The sequence below is a fragment of the Schistocerca americana genome, chromosome 5 (assembly GCF_021461395.2).
Source record: "Schistocerca americana isolate TAMUIC-IGC-003095 chromosome 5, iqSchAmer2.1, whole genome shotgun sequence".
Lineage (NCBI taxonomy): Eukaryota > Metazoa > Arthropoda > Insecta > Orthoptera > Acrididae > Schistocerca > Schistocerca americana.
The window spans coordinates 644,184,558-644,202,606 of record NC_060123.1 but is presented as its reverse complement, the minus strand read 5'-3'; the positions used below and the strand labels follow the sequence as shown (position 1 = coordinate 644,202,606).

The following is an 18,049-nucleotide window of genomic DNA, read 5'->3' as shown; positions in this document are numbered from 1 at the left end:
TACCCCAGGAGAAGCGGATGGACAATGCGCCCTCGCCCCCACCATCCCCGCTCGCCGAGCCCATGGACCTGGACCCGCCATCGCCGTTTCCGTCGCCGTCGTCGCCCCAAAACACGCCCTCGGTCTTGGACGTGTGCCTTGGCACCAGTCTGCCACAGAGTGTTCCCGTTGCCTCACAAGCTAAAAATGGTCCAAATGCCTCTGAGCACTATGGGAATTAACATCTGAAAGTCATCAGTCCCCTAGAACTTAGTGCTTAAACCTAACTAATCTAAGGACATCACACACATCCATGCCCGAGGGAGGATACGAACCTGCGACGGTAGCAGTCGCACGGTTCTGGACTGAAGCGCCTAAAACCGCTCGGCCACAGCGGCCGGCTCTCGCAAGCCAGATGGTGTGGTACGGTCTGGAGTAAGCCATCCTCGGCTCATCTGGACATCCAGCATCCTGCCTCCTCCCTGTTGTCGTTCGCAGCCTCGCTACACAACAGTGGCGTGGCATTTCGGAGGAGGGAGCGGAGGGGGGATGGAATGTGGCGCCAGCGCACCAGGCGGCAAAGATGATGTGAGAAGATCGATAGAGACCAAAGACAGACTTGCAAGAAACGAGCCGACAACGCCCTCTCGGCCACCACCAGTATTTAGATCACTGCCACAGACCGGAGGGCCCAGTCAGCCAGTCATCCAGTGAGTCAATCAGTCGAGTCATCAGTCGCAGTCCAGAGACAGTCCCAGATGCAGTTGGCTAAGCCTCTAGCCAGAGTCAGCCAGCACATAGCGACCCGAGTAGTGTACATAGTGGGACTTGTACTTCACCGGCATTGAGGCAAATGTGGAATACTACAGAGAAACTTGTACCACAACACCTGGACTATCTCAAGGTAAGTAATTATTGTTCCTATGAATAAAGAACTCTTTAGTGCATGCATGCGTGCAGTTTGTATTATAGACGAGGGTACTGGTCGCCAAACAACATCCTCTCCTTGCTTTCCATGATACAACGCTACATGGCAACGAGTCGACACAAAAAATAAAAGTTTCTCACAGTCGTCTCTATTTTTTTTTTTTTTTTTTTTTTTTTTTTTTTTGCAGTAGGAGAATGAAATTTTTTGTGAACATACTTAGAATGTTAAGCTATAAGTTGGTATATAAACGTATTTTCTTTTATTTACAGGTGAGCCATAATGGACTGTGAAGTAGATGTCAGGCTTCGGTCGGTGATAGGGTTCATCTTAAGACTGGCGATGACTCTCTACTGGACAATCCACGATGTGGTAGACCATTGACGGCAGTGAGTGATGTGAATAACGAGACCATTGATCAAATCATCCAAAATGACAGGTGTGTGATGACACAACAGCTTGCTGAAATCAGGGGTGGTGGGGTGGTAAGGTGGGGGCTATACCCCCCCCCCCCCCCCAAGAAGTATCGTATTACACTGGATAAAGTTACTTCAGAAATCAGTGAATATATTACTGCAACAGATTCAATGATTTTTTGATAATCTTGTAGCAATATAGATTGCAATATATTCCAAACACATTTTAACAAAAGAATAAGAGCGGCAAATAGCTTACTATCTAAATCAATAAATATCATTTAACTTAAAATAGGGGTCTTACCATTTATTAATAGACATTTTTTACCCTGAACTCCAAAACAGTTGCCAAAAACTACGCAACACCAAATTTTACCAATTTGTCTGTAGAGGATCCCAACTCTCCTTTTGTAAGCCATATTCCATTTCCCCAAACCCCTCCCCTCCCTCCATTAACCCTTCCCTTGACCGACTTCTACAATCGCCGCTCGCTGAAATGACTCGTCTGTAATTGGGTACTGTGGTATCACTGGTACAGTCACTAGGGTACAGAAAAACCTGTGCACGTCGGGTGCCTAGATTATTGACAAGAGAAATGAAAGCGATGAGGAAGAATGTGTGCGAGGGTCTCATGAAGACCTTTACTTAAGAGTGGAAACAGTGTTTTGACGGCGTCATTACCCAGGATGAAAGATGGTTGTTTGCTTCCGACCGTGAGAGCAAAAACCAACCCATGGAGTTGCGTAATCCAGATTCCCCTGGGAACAAGAAAACAAGACTTTCATGAACAGCAGGCCGAAAGGTGATGGCCTACTTCTTCTGGGATCACTGTGGTGTCATTTTCATTGACTTTTTGGAACCTGGCTCCACAATTAACCGGGACCGTTACTGTTTGTCATTGGTCAAGCTGCGACGTGCCATCAAGACCTACAGACCACAGCTTCAGGATCAGCTCATCAGACTACAATGCCAAAGCCCATGCAGCCCTTATGACACAGCAGAAAATCGGGGAAATGGGTTGTCAAATGGTTCCTCATCCTCGCTACAGTCCGGACTTGGCTCCGTCTGATTTTTACCTCTTTGGTCGTCTGAAGGCCCACCTGTGCGGTATAACATTTGATAGTGAGAAAGACCTTATTTCCTGTGTTAAGCGATGGTGTAAAAGTCAATGGCCAGAATTTTACCAAAGTGCATTTACATCATGGAAAGAACGTTGGGCCAGATGCGTCACAGCTGATGGAGGCTACACTGGGTAGGATCAATGTATAGCTAAATGTTCCAAGTATGTTCGCAAAAAATTTCATTCTCCTCCTGCAAAAAAAAAATTATAAAATTAGAGACGACTGTGCAAAACTTTTTGAACGTCCTTTGTATATTGGAAATACACGTATTTTTCTAAAGGCTTGTATAGTGTTCAGTTTTCTTTCCCTAAACTGGTACTGCGACCAGTGCCATGGCAAGAGGATCCTGTGTTTGTTTCTCTGCTTTCCGAGCACATTTTATAGGCATCTTCACGTGCTAGTATCTCAGAGAATACGAAGTGGCTGCAGCAGTCAATCAGACTTTTCTATTACGTCAAATGCAACACAAATAGAGGTGCTTTTAAATAATACAACTTGATTGATTCAGAATTGTCACAAAGGGCAGAATGGCGGATGACAGCATTGTATATAAAAGGTTTAGAAGTCAGTTTTATATATTGTATTATGCATATTTTTGGAAGTGGCTGATCCTCATTGGGGTCAACACATCGACCACATTACACAACGAATACTGGCGCCACTTTTCCCAATCAGATGGCATCTCACCAGCAGTGATCCACAGAAGCAACTGTCAGACTGAAAAAAAAATACAAGGAACTTACATTTGTGGGCCAAATATTGTAAAAAGTTATTACTCCCAACACAAGCAAGGTAACAAGAATCATATAAAATAACTCATCGAACGACTCAAAAAAGAAAATATTTTTACTAAAAAATTACGGAATGAACTACCTCTGCCATTCACAGTGACAATAACGGTGATGTATATTAGATCTAGCCTGACCACTATTCACGAGGCAGCAGCGCTGTTCAGAGTAAAAAATAACTAATGGCCACTTTTCCCATTCTTGCCACTTTACCACACCTTTCCCTACAAGTCTTACTGTTAACTGGCAACCTAGATAAATTAGCATTTTATACTGATTAATTAGAGTAGTTGAAACATGAAACATGATCACAGATGTTTAATAAGTGTTTTAATGCCATTTTTCTTTTTCTGTTAATCATTGCATTGCATTACTGCAGCCCTAACCTGATTTCACGTTTTTTATTACAGATATGCACCACATTTTAAGATGTACGTCTCGATAATGCACGTTCACGAATCCGTGTTACTTCCGTTTCACATTTGTACCGTAGCAGCTGATCGGTGCTACTTGCACACTTTCGTGACTTGTCACCACTGGAACACAAACAATGAAATATACCCCCTCTTACTTGTATTAATCCTGCAGTGACCGCGCTACATACCACTCTGCCCCTGACGCAAGCGCCACACTTTACTTAGCTCAGGACCAAATTCACCAGCGTAATTAAAACTGAGTATATCCTAAAATATTACCATCGCCATAAGTATTTTTGCTTGTAACTGAGCAAGAAAAATACACTCGTAAGAAGCTCTCAACGTCAGTTGCGGGTTATGGATCTACATCTACATTTACATCCATACTCCGCAAGCCACCTGACGGTGTGTGGCTGAGGGTACTTTGAGTACCTCTATCGGTTCTCCCTTCTATTCCAGTCTCGTATTGTTCGTGGAAAGAAAGATTGTCGGTATGCCTCTGTGTGGGCTCTAATCTCTTTGATTTTATCCTCATGATCTCTTCACGAGATATACGTAGGAGGGAGCAATATACTACTTGACGCCTCGGTGAAGGTATGTTCTCGAAACTTCAACAAAAACCCGTACCGAGCTACTGAGCGTCTCTCCTGCAGAGTCTTCCACTGGAGATTATCCATTATCTCCGTAACGCTTTCGCAATTACTAAATGATCCTGTAACGAAGCGCGCTGCTCTCCGTTGGATCTTCTCTATCTCTTCTATCAACCCTATCTGGTACGCATCCCACACCAGTGAGCAATATTCAAGCAGTGGGCGAACAAGTGTACTATAACCTACCTCATTTGTTTTCGGATTACATTTCCTTAGGATTCTTACAATGGATCTCAGTCTGGCATCTGCATTACCGACGATCAACTTTATATGATCATTCCATTTTAAATCACTCCGAATGCCTACTCCCAGATAATTTACGGAATTAACTGCTTCCAGATGCTGACCTGCTATATTGTAGCTAAATAATAAAGGATCTTTCTTTCTATGTATTCGCAGCACATTACACTTGCCTACATTGAGATTCAATTGCCATTGCGTCAATTCGTTGCAGATCCTCCTGCATTTCAGTACAATTTTCCATTGTTACAACCTCTCAATATACTAAAGCATCATCCGCAAAAAGCCTCAGTGAACTTCCGATGTTATCCACAAGGTCATTTATGTATATTGTAAATAACAACGGTCCTACGACACTCCCCTGCGGCACGCCTGAAATCACTCTTACTTCGGAAGACTTCTCTCCATTGAGAATGACATGCTGCGTTCTGTTATCTAGAAACTCTTTAATCCAATCACACAATTGGTCTGATAGACCATATGCTCTTACTTTGTTCATTAAACGATTGTGAGGAACTGTATCGAACGCCTTGGCTGTTGCTGAGAACCGCCTACCGCACAAATACTTCATTCAGGTCACATGCGGCCCATAGGCTGCATTTTGACGACAACTCTGTTACTGATAGACAATATATTGTTCCTGCCTGGTTTTTTTCTGCTCTTCTGCAGAAACAGGTACATATTAGTCCTCAAGCTGTTGATGTGTAGAGGAAATTGCGAACCCGCATATCAGGTTTTGAGCCCTTTTCCTTCAGTTAGAGCTTCATTAACAACTCAGACACCCTGTCTCTCCCACGCAAGTCACTGCAAGTGGAGGAGTCTTACAGCTGAAATGAGTGAGCAAGAAATTTGGTTGATCAAACCGGGAAACATATAGCTGGTGTGATTTTATCTTACATCAACAGCATCTGTACATTTTGCTACTTGTTTTCTCCTCCTGGATCTAATGTCTTGAAGTATCTCAGCCTTTACTTTCTACAATCTACTTCCACTTCCGACGAATACCTGTTGTCTGAAGATCACGCCCGCATTTTCCAGGGCTCGCGCCAGCATCATGGAGTGCTGGTAGTGGACGTTGTCGTCCGCCGTGCCGTGGATCAGGAAGAACGTCTTGTTCTGGAATCGTTCCGCCAGCCTGGTGACGTCACTGGCGTTGTAGCCCGCCTCGTTATCCTCTGGCGTCGGTAGTCCCATGTACACTTCCGTGTACTGCGAACCTGAGGGAAATGCGAGTATAAGGACATGTGGTGTCCGGCATCTATGCGGGAATTTCTGTTTATAAATATTGTCTGCTAGTGAACCTGGCAATGCTTCGCAATTGCTGAATATGTATGGGAATTGCATATACATCCTAAATTTCTTGGCCCCCTTCTATCTGCCCATCTTCTCACGCCTCCCCCCCCCTCTCTCTTTCTCCGTATATCTCCTCCTCCCCCCAATCTATCTGTGCATAACTTCCTCCCTCCAGTCTCTGAAGCCGGCTGGTGTGGCCGAGCGGTTCTAGTCGCTTCAGTCTGGAACCGCGCGACCGCTACGGTCGCAGGTTCGAATCCTGCCTCGGGCATGGATGTGTGTGATGTCCTTAGGTTAGTTAGGTTTAAGTAGTTCTAAGTTCTAGGGGACTAATGACGTTAGAAGTTAAGTCCCGTAGTGCTCAGAGCCATTTGAGCCAGTCTGTCTCTGTAGATCTCCGCCTCACCCTCTCTATGTTCATTTCCGTCTAAATGTTCAGCAGAGTATCCCGTAAAGCTTAGAAGTAAATCCTTCAGGATCTTTTCAAGTTTTTGGTAACAACATTTCCCCTTTATATATTACGTTTACATATGTAATATGTTACAAAAATATATCGCCTATGTCTGTCTGCATGTTCATTAGAATATTCTGTAAAAATAAGAAGGAAATTAGTCACGAACTTTTCGATATTTTTGGTAACTACCCTTCCCATTTATATATATATATATATATATATATATATATATATATATATATATATATATATATATGTGTGTGTGTGTGTGTGTGTGTGTGTGTGTGTTATACATGCTACAAAAATTATATAACCTACGCCCGTCCAAACATTAATTACAGTGTCACCTAAAAATTTGTTGGAAATCTGTCAAAAAGTTTTCAAGATTTTCGGTAACACAATTTGTCCTTTATATACTACATATATTTTTATATGTTATTTATGTATATTTACATATAACTCTCAAATTGATTTTTTGTCTATGATAACATGTCAAACTGAACGCATTTTTTAAATTTTCATTTTCATACTAAAATTACTGTTACCATCAAAAAATGTTCAAATGTGTGTGAAATCTTAAGGGACTTAACTGCTAAGGTCATCAGTCCCTAAGCTTACACACTACTTAACCTAAATTATCCTAAGGACAAACACACACACACACCCATGCCCGAGGGAGGACTCGAACCTCCGCCGGGACCAGCCGCACAGTCCATGACTGCAGCGCCCAAGACCGCTCGGCTAATCCCCAGCGCGGTTATTACCTTCAAAAATTTAATTTCGTTATTGTAAACGCAACACCACCGGATACTGGTCACCAAACAACGTCCTCTCCTTGCTTCCCATGGTACAAGTGACAACGATACGACACAAAAGATCCCATCCTTGGACCTCTCTCTGTAGACACTATGACTGTGAAAAGAGTGCTCAAGACCATGGCTCTGCGAGTGTCTTTCAGTGTTTCCCCCAGTCAGACACTCGTAGAGCCTATGTCTTCAGCATTCTATGCGTTTTTCCCTTTCTGTCTTCCCTAGGTCAACTTCCTGTGGTTTCCTAGTTCTAACCATGGACTCACAAAAAATGTCAGATTTGTTGTTGGCAGCAGGTATGGTCAAGCCATAAATTGCTTGTTTACATAGCCGGAATATTACCAATCGGACTACAAGCACTCACGCAAGCAATGGGTCTGAGCACTATGGGACTTAACATCTGAGGTCATCAGTCCCCTAGAACTTAGAACTACTTAAACCTAACTAACCTAAGGACATCACACACACCCATGCCCGAGGCAGGATTCGAACCTGCGACCGTAGCAGCAGCGCGGTTCCGGACTGAAGCGCCTAGAACCGCTCGGCCACAACGGCTGGCTCACGCAAGCAACTCTGAAGTCTCCTGTCTTAAAAATAACCTGCAATTTCCAGAATTCCTCGCCATTTTCTAGGCTGTTAGTATCAATGCTACTTTATTCTCCACAAGTTTTCTCTGAAATCTGGAAACTGATATACATAAAAACATAAATGCTTCACTCAAACAGTATTTTTTTGGGGGGAGAGGGGGGGGGGGAGGGGCAGGTTTGACCTGTTGTTGTCGGACCTGTGTGGATGACTGTATCTGTCAGCTACTGTATTGCTGGTAATTCCTTGGGACACATCACAAAAGCCGGCAAAACAGTGCATTTTTTTTGTACAAACGTACATTTACTTGACCATCGAACAGACTCCAGTATGGACGGCACAGTAATAAACATCCCTAGCACAGAAAAACAACTGAAAGATTTGAAAGAAAATAAATTACCAGGTACTGATGGAATCCCAATTTGGTTTTACAAAGAGTACTCTACGACACCCCCTTACTTAGCTCGCATTCATCACAAATCGCTCAACCAGCGCAATGCCCCGAACGACCGGAAAAAGCGGAGATGACTCTTTTATTTAGGATGAGTAGAAGAACAGACCCGCAAAACTACAGATCAATATCCCTTACATAGGCTTGCTGCAGAATCATTGAATACATTCTCCGTTCAGATATAATAAATTTTCTTGAGACCGAGATTGTTATGCACGTTGTTAGAAAGGATCGCTCGTACGAAACTCAACTTACCCTTTTCTCAAAATGATATACTGTGAACTATGAATGTAGGGCAAAGGTTGATTTCATATTTCTAGATTTTCGGAAAGCATTTGACACGGTGTCCCATTGCACGCTGTTAACGAAGGTAAGAACATATGGAATAGGCTCACAGATATGTGAGTCTCTCGAAGGCTCCTTAAGTTATAGAACCCAGTATATTTTACTCGACAGCGAATATTCATTTGAGACACGGGTATCGTCAGGAGTTCCCCAGGGAAATGTGGTAGGCCGACTATTATCCTCTACCCACGCAAAGAATACGGCGGACAGGGTGGGTAACGATCTGCGGTTGTTTGCTGGTGATGCTCTGGTGTAAGGTATGGGCTGTCGTTGATGACTGCAGTTGGATACAAGATGACTTAGACAAAACTTCTAACTGGCGTGACAAATAGCAGCTAGCTGTAAATGGAGAAAAATGTAAGCTAATGCGGATGCATAGGAAAAACAAGCCTGTAATGTTCAGATACAGCATTAGATGTGTCCTGCTTGACGCAGTCACATCGTTTAAATATCTCGCTGTAACGTTGCAAAGCGGTATGAAATGGAATGAGCACGGGAGGACTGTGGCGGGGAGGGTGAATTGTCAACTTCGGTTTATTGGGAGTATTTTATGGAAGTCTGGTTCATCTGTACAGGAGACCGCATCTAGGACGATGGTAAGACCTATTCTTGAGTACTGCTCGAGTGTTTGTGATGTTTACTAGGGCTGATTAAAGGAAGACATCAAAGAAATTCAGAGGTGGGCTCCTAGATTTGTTACCGGTAGGTTCAAACAACACGCAATTCTTACGGAAATACTTCAGAAACTCAAATGGGAGTCTCTGGAAAGAAGGCGACATTTTTTTTTCGAGGAATACAGTTGAGAAAATTTAGAGAAGCAGAATTTGAAGTTGACTGTGTAATATTAGTAATTTTCGCCTCACAAACAATAATATAGGCTCAATAGTACACACCTGATGGCCTAAAGTTTTCTAACAACTTTAAAGTAAAAGAAATGAACCATAGCATAGCAGCGACAGAATCTATTATTCTTTATCTTTGCCGTTCTTGCACGGTGCCTGTAAATCTCTATGTTCATGTATCGATTAATGACATAAAAAAAGAATTCTGTTGTTTCATGACAAATGAGGCATTGGGCGCCGCTTCTTTTACTGTTTGTATTCCATGAAAGGCGGACGCGGATTTGCTGTGTTCCGCATCGGTATTTTATATTTTATGTGAAAATATTCAGTAAATATGTTGTTATTTCTCCAATCACAAAACATGTAGTTTCTTGTAATTGCTTACGAACAGACAGCATCAAGAGGACACTTTGGCTGTTATGTATAAAGTATTTAACCACAATGGTAGCCGGCCGCGGTGGTCTCGTGGTTCTAGGCGCGCAGTCCGGAACCGCGCGACTGCTACGGTCGCAGGTTCGAATCCTGCCTCGGGCATGGATGTGTTGGACGTCCTTAGGTTAGTTAGGTTTAAGTGGTTCTGAGTTCTAGGGGACTGATGACCACAGCTGTTGACTTCCATAGTGCTCAGAGCCATTTGAACCGTTTGAACCACAATGGTCATCTATTGTAATTTAATATGATAAGGTACGTTGAATTAAAAAAACGTGTGTTAAAGATAACTGTGCTTATTTTAGTAAATTAACCTTGATGATTTCCACCTCCTCATTCACTTGCATGATAATTATTTTGTGTTAGTTCATCGCCAGAAATTACGATCACGCTGATAGGCCGAACGCAGCATGAGCCAGAAGGAATATTATCGTTTTCCTATTATTTCTGAACCAACTCTTTTTTTTAATTGTGTAGTGTTGTATTTCTTTTACATTCGATAAATCTTCTGGTCGCTTAGTGTTGTTCCGGGTATGACTACATCGCGACTATAAAAATGCAAAGAAATGATAATGTTTCTTCCGAACGATCTCAAGTAAATCAATCTGCTGCTCTTATTCCGGTATTTAATGCTCAACGTATGTTATTATAATAGTGTAATCAATCCCTGATTCTGTTGCCAAATGGCCCACCAAAATATTCACTTTTTCGACATTTTTCAAAATAATACACTCCTGGAAATTGAAATAAGAACACCGTGAATTCATTGTCCCAGGAAGGGGAAACTCTATTGACACATTCCTGGGGTCAGATACATCACATGATCACACTGACAGAACCACAGGCACATAGACACAGGCAACAGAGCATGCACAATGTCGGCACTAGTACAGTGTATATCCACCTTTCGCAGCAATGCAGGCTGCTATTCTCCCATGGAGACGATCGTAGAGATGCTGGATGTAGTCCTGTGGAACGGCTTGCCATGCCATTTCCACCTGGCGCCTCAGTTGGACCAGCGTTCGTGCTGGACGTGCAGACCACGTGAGACGACGCTTCATCCAGTCCCAAACATGCTCAATGGGGGACAGATCCGGAGATCTTGCTGGCCAGGGTAGTTGACTTACACCTTCTAGAGCACGTTGGGTGGCACGGGATACATGCGGACGTGCATTGTCCTGTTGGAACAGCAAGTTCCCTTGCCGGTCTAGGAATGGTAGAACGATGGGTTCGATGACGGTTTGGATGTACCGTGCACTATTCAGTGTCCCCTCGACGATCACCAGTGGTGTACGGCCAGTGTAGGAGATCGCTCCCCACACCATGATGCCGGGTGTTGGCCCTGTGTGCCTCGGTCGTATGCAGTCCTGATTGTGGCGCTCACCTGCACGGCGCCAAACACGCATACGACCATCACTGGCACCAAGGCAGAAGCGACTCTCATCGCTGAAGACGACACGTCTCCATTCGTCCCTCCATTCACGCCTGTCGCGACACCACTGGAGGCGGGCTGCACGATGTTGGGGCGCGAGCGGAAGACGGCCTAACGGTGTGCGGGACCGTAGCCCAGCTTCATGGAGACGGTTGCGAATGGTCCTCGCCGATACCCCAGGAGCAACAGTGTCCCTAATTTGCTGGGAAGTGGCGGTGCGGTCCCCTACGGCACTGCGTAGGATCCTACGGTCTTGGCATGCATCCGTGCGTCGCTGCGGTCCGGTCCCAGGTCGACGGGCACGTGCACCTTTCGCCGACCACTGGCGACAACATCGATGTACTGTGGAGACCTCACGCCCCACGTGTTGAGCAATTCGGCAGTACGTCCACCGGGCCTCCCGCATGCCCACTATACGCCCTCGCTCAAAGTCCGTCAACTGCACATATGGTTCACGTCCACGCTGTCGCGGCATGCTACCAGTGTTAAAGACTGCGATGGAGCTCCGTATGCCACGGCAAACGGGCTGACACTGTCGGCGGCGGTGCACAAATGCTGCGCAGCTAGCGCCATTCGACGGCCAACACCGCGGTTCCTGGTGTGTCCGCTGTGCCGTGCGTGTGATCATTGCTTGTACAGCCCTCTCGCAGTGTCCGGAGCAAGTATGGTGGGTCTGACACACCGGTGTCAATGTGTTCTTTTTTCCATTTCCAGGAGTGTATATAAACTAACAATTCTTTCTCTTTTCGCCCGCCAAGAGCAACGCTACAATTGCCAAACGATTCTACAGTCACCAACTTACACTGTGCCTAAGAACCACGAAGGTAAGATATGATAAATCAGGATTCATATGGAGGCATATAGACAGTCGTTCTCCCGTCGCTTTGTTTGCGAGTGGAACAGGAAAGGAAATGAGTAGTAGTGGTGCAGGACACCCTCCCACACATGCCTTACGGTGGCTTGAGGAGTGTCTATGTATATGTATAGCCTTTCGTGTACTTAAATTTTTGCAGATCAGGTTCTACTGGGAAACAGACTTGATTACCATCACAGAAGATTTGTTTTAGGTGAGCTTCAACGCTGGAAGTTTCCAACGCAGCTGTCGCTAGGTGCACTCACTGTAGTATATCCAGCTGGACACTGGTGCCACGGAAACTCCACACCTGAAGACGTCCTCCTCGTCCTGTGCCAGCGCCATGGCCGTAGCGTAGCCGCCGTAGCTCCAGCCCCAGATGCCCACACGGGAGGCGTCGATGAAGCCATACTTCTCCGTCAGCCGCCTGCACAGCAAAGGCAACGTTGGTGTCTATTTTGTGGCACAGTCACTGTCATTCGCAGGAATCACTTACGCGAAATAGAGATTACGGCTGCTATGTTCAGTCACTTCAGAGAAAAAGTGAACTGAACTCACTGTAACGAAATGAAAGGAATAAATTGACGAGGATAAAATCAATGAAGATGCAGTGCGATGAAAGGTTACCATGTAAGCTGTTCACGTATGTTGAATCTGCAATGTAATGAATTTGTTAGCCCGCACGGTTGGCCGTGCAGTGTAACGCACGGCTTTCCGGACGGGAAGGAGCGTCTGGTCCCCGGCACGAATCCGCCCGGTGGACTTGTGTCGAGGTCCGGTGAACCGGCCAGTCTGTGGATGGTTTTTAGGCGGTTTTCCATCTGCCTCGGCGAATGCGGGCTGGTTTCCCTTATTCCACCTCAGTTACATTGATTGATGCGCAAACAAGTTCTCCACGTACGCCTACACCACCATTACTCTACCACGCAAACATAGGGGTTACACTCATCTGGTGTGAGACGTTCCCTGGGCGGGTCCACCGGGGGCCGAACCGCACAATAACCCTGGGTCCGGCGTGGGGCGGCAGAGGGGTGGAGTGGACTGTGGTAATCGTCGTGGGGTAACGGCGGGGACGGAGCCTCTCCGTCGTTTCTAGGTTCCCGGCTAACATACAATACAATGAATTTGTTGAAGCAATTGAACACTTTTGTTTGACCCTCTCTGGCACAAATTTTCTAGTGTCGCGAAGCATTCATTTTGTAGTGAATAGTTTGATAAAAACCTTACTGAACAAAACTTTTGTTTTTTTTAAAAAAAAAAAGAGACACATGGAAGGCAGAATCGTCACAGTTACTGAAGTGTGCCATATGTTTTCCTTTTATAAGATGTGAATATGGGACGAAATTATCATTTTTGCCAATATGTTCCTAGCAGAGTGGAAAATTAGGATCTCCAAACATTTCCTCTTCTGTAAACTATACTGGGAACAATTATACAGAGCGATTCAGGAGGAATGTGACATAATTTATGATGTGATTTCATATGTGAAAATAAACCAAGAAAGTCCTCATGTGTCCGATTTTCGATTTTTACGGAACTGGAGAGGGTTGAAGATTATGAAGACAAGTGTGAATATTACTTACCGAAATGCTGTTTGAACACTATGATGGACAAAATAATGGTGAGACAGATGACTGATCCGTCCTACTAAACTTGTTCGAAAGTCCTCGATACACTTGTCAACATGCTGCAGGCTTTAATGTTGGCAACAGCGAGAAGCTCTTCACACACCTTCGAAGAGTACTCATCCCCTTCATGCAGCACCATAAACAAAAGTTCAGTGGGGTAATGTCAGGTGATCTGGCAGGCAAGTTGATGTGTGCGCTATGGCCAATCCATCGTTGAGGAAATTTGATATTCGTGTATTGGGGCACTTGTCTAGTACAGCAAATCATGTTGCAGGTATATTTGCCATCACTGCTCTAATATTTTATCTTCCAAAAGTGCAGGTTGTTTTGCTATCAGGAAACGTGTGTATGCTGCGGTTGTCATGTGATTTGGCATGAAAACAGTCCCTATCACTAGGCCATCAATAATAGCACACCAGACGTTCGTTGAGAACCCAAGTTGGAATCTTGTTTCCCTAGCATCATATGAGTTCTCCACCACCCATTTATGAGACCTGTGGACGTTTGTGATACTAATGCTTGTAAATGTAGCCTCATCTGTAAATAAAGTGTATTGCACAACGTCTCTGTATGCAGACAACCATTCACAAAACTGTTATCTTCTTACTGAGCCATTTCGATGGAGATATTGAATGGGCTGCATATGGAATGGGTACTATCCCTTGGAGTGTAACGTGTGCCATGGTCGCATTTGTGGATATTGGGTTGACGGCTAATGTACTACGTACTGGTGGTGGGACTCTGTTGCACCATTGCAATGGTGTCTTCCCTTTCCTCAACTGACTAGATGGCCTCACATTCTGATCTTACGTGTACACTGTGTAGTGTTCTGGATTCGCATAATGTTTGAAAAACGTTATGAAATACTTTGGCACAGGGGGCTTGTCAACCAGGGAAACATCTCTTGTATTCTGTCATAGCCACATGGGCACTGCCATTATAGTGCCTGTACACAAAAAACATGTCTGAATATTCTGCATGGGTGAACATATTTGGCATGTTGATATGCGAAGATGCAATGGATTTGCTCAGTTAAACAACACTTAAGCACGACATGCACATGGTCTAACGACTGCTCACTGACCCAGATCACGACTGCACACTGGGTACACTTGCTGCCGTTGCCTCGGTGTGACACGGGGCTGCTATCTGTTGGAGAATCCACACACCTCTTGTAGAACGGATTAGTCCTTGCCCCACCAATATTCTGTACCCAACAGCGCCTACACAGTATTTCGGCAAGTAATATTCACACTCGTCTTCACATTCATTCATGGATGTATGTAGTCTTCAACCTGCTCCAGTTCTGTAAAGATCGAAAGTCAGACAGATAAGGACTTTCTTGTTTTTTTTCACATGTAGAATCATCTCACAAATTATGTGGCATTTCTCCTGAATCAACCTGTATATTTAGTTGTAAGATCCCACACAACTCACATGTAACTGATGAAAGGTTAGGTGAAGAGGTGTGTTAGTCAAAGAATGCAAATGGCAAAATATATTAATAAAAACACTGAAGATATGTTTATCGCATGATGTTGAAATTCGACATACATGGTTATAACTGGGAACCAAGAGAGTGCAAAGAAACTGTGTGTCACACAGAGATGTGTCACAGCATTACAATAAATGGGCATGCACTTTTAAATCTTTCATAACAGCATCTAGTGTAACCTAACCTGGAAAACGACGAGTTCAGATGACATTCTCCAGTGAGCTGAATACATGAGAAGTTACACAAAGTGTGGAAAGTTATCAAATTGTATACCAGAATAGCGTGTGGTGCCCTCATTGGTTTACAGAAAATCATTATAACAAAGCTGCAAAAGCCTTAAACCCAGAAGAAATTCACACAATAATTCCATCATTCCTGAGTTAAGCATTCAGGTTATTCTTCAGTGTTTCTAACAAAAGGACTGAAAATTAAATTGCAACATGGGTTTTGGGAAACAATAACATAAACAAAGTAGAGAGGCTTCATAGGTAATAAAAGTTTCTAACTTATACTCTGCAACTCTGTGTTGCGTGTGATGCCCCATCATTCATCTCTGAGCGATCCAGCACAACAAGTGAAAAAATTCATCATTTGGTCATGACCAGAAACACACCACCAAATATTACTAAATCATGCCAACTTTCATATCAATAGTAGTTCCTTCACCAAAGTGTCAACAGATGTTTAGCTATTGTGGTTGTGGAAATGAGTGTCTAAAGTGGTCACTATCACATTACAGTTGTCATGAGGACATCTCTGTCTCTTTTACATGGATGTATTTTTTGAGGGAAATAATGTGATATTGTTCCACAATGTTCTTGAGCATTCACAAGTATTTGCGAATATTAATTAATGTTTTCTAATGTTCTGGAATTTTCTTGAATGATATAGGATACAAGGAGGCAACAGCACATATTGCATGGATCTGCACTCTTACAGAATTGGCTTAATTAATGAGTTGTGCACCGCCCTAAACACAGAGCAACAACTCATAGAAAAGTGTATTCCTTCACAGACAGACAGTATGTAAAAATACTGGTTGTGCCATGAAAGAAAAAATTCAGGAACGGAAAGGATTAGATTCAACAAACAAATAAGTGAATACAGAATATGATAATAAAAGAAGAAAAATATTTAAATATGTTCATACAATACTGAACCAAAACAGAAGAAGAAATTATGCAAGGGAATATCTAAATGTGCTCAATGTTCATTGCAAGCTGTCATCAAAAAGCTACTAAACAACATGATAGAAGCACAAATATTGACCATAATAAGCTTTAGGAAGCACTAATTTCTGGTAAGAGGAAGGTACATTATTTTTATCATTAAAACACAAGAACCAGTATTCCAGTGTTGCAGAATACCTTCAAAACAATGTCCCAATTTCGACTGGATTTAATTATAAATGTAATAGATTTTCATATAGGGCTGACTCCAATTTGCATAGTTATAAAAAGTTGATAGTTTCCATAATTATGTATCACAGAATGGAATCCAGCGAAGCCTATTGCTTCATCTCTTTTCAAAGGAATCATTGCAGTCCATATGTAGCACTCACATAAAAAATCCTTTTTGCTCAACTAAAAAAATCAAGCAGGCATACTAGTCCTAAATTTCAGAGCTCAGATTATTTCTAGGTACCTCAAGGAACAACAAACATTAAATATTAATTTTAGAACAATACAAACAAATATGTATAACACTTCATTTCATAGGACATGCTGCTTAACACAATCAAAATAAGATGTTTTTCGAAACTCCATGAAATTAAGCAAGGAGAACAAACAGAATCTCCGTGATAATAATGTTTGTACATTATTTTGTAAAGACAACTGAGGCTGAGTCAATCAGTGCTAGCAGTGGGTTTCCAAGTTACAGTATGCGAGTACACATGAAAGACATTGTACATCTAATCTTAGTACCACACAATCAGGTTCAGTATAATGTGCAAATATGAGGAAAGAAATTGATATAAGGCAGTTTACATTAAATGGAAAGTGATTATAAACTTTCATCCATTCATAGCGTTAATGGTGAGTGCTGATATAAGATTTAAGAGTGCACTGCCTAACACAGTTTATATATTGATAATTTATGGTTTTATTGTCAACGATTCGCTTAAAATGACGCTTTAAATGCTTTTAAGAACCTCATGACCTGTCAACTGAAACTGGGTATTAAATAAAGAATTTTGGTGGGAGTCGAGGTGGTAATGATGACATCTTTCAAATTTTTTGGAACCCTTGTCTCAGCTGGTAGTGGATGCAAGTAATTTCCTTTCCACACACAGGACGATGAAATACTTTGATTTTCTTACTTTGCTAGAAGGTTAATAATGTAAACAGAGAGAATTACTGAGACTGTAGTAAAGAGTGTAAAGCATGTTGTTAAGTAAAACTGTTAGTTTATTAAATACTGCAGGTCACTGAAGTCCACTTATGATGGGGCCACATGCCCACTACGAGAATAGGAAACTGTAACGAAATTATCTGAAATAATGTTTTAAAAGCAAGGTTTAGCGTAGATTATATGAATAATTATACAAAATAGGAACAGAATAAAGCCCATTGACACAGTGCGCGGCGGCCGCAGGTTCGAATCCTGCCTTGGGCATGGATTTATGTGATGTCCTTAGGTTACTTAGGTTTAAGTAGTTCTAAGTTCTAGGGGACTGATGACCTCAGAAGTTAAGTCCCATAGTGCTCAGAGCCATTTGAACCATTCTCTTTCTTTCTTTTTTTTTTTTTTTGACACAGTGCGCACACATCATAAAAACGACAAATAATAGAAAACAATATGTATAAAAACATATATGGAAGAGGTTTTAGGTCCAGGAGGTGGCGATGAAAAAAGATCTACTCTCTCTATCTTACACAGTGAATCACATAATAATTC

The 18,049-nt window shown here is 42.9% G+C and overlaps 1 protein-coding gene across 1 annotated transcript in view; it reads right to left on the bottom strand.

Annotated features, from left to right (window-relative positions):
• LOC124616606 (venom dipeptidyl peptidase 4-like) overlaps positions 1-18,049 on the bottom strand; it is a 424,228-nt gene that overhangs the window by 23,382 nt on the left and 382,797 nt on the right. Inside the window, exons 16-17 of the mRNA XM_047144927.1 lie at positions 12,295-12,455; positions 5,541-5,752 (exon numbers count right to left, since the gene is read on the bottom strand). Of these exons, the coding sequence (XP_047000883.1) occupies positions 5,541-5,752; positions 12,295-12,455 (373 nt within the window). The remainder of the gene's footprint in view (positions 1-5,540; positions 5,753-12,294; positions 12,456-18,049) is intronic.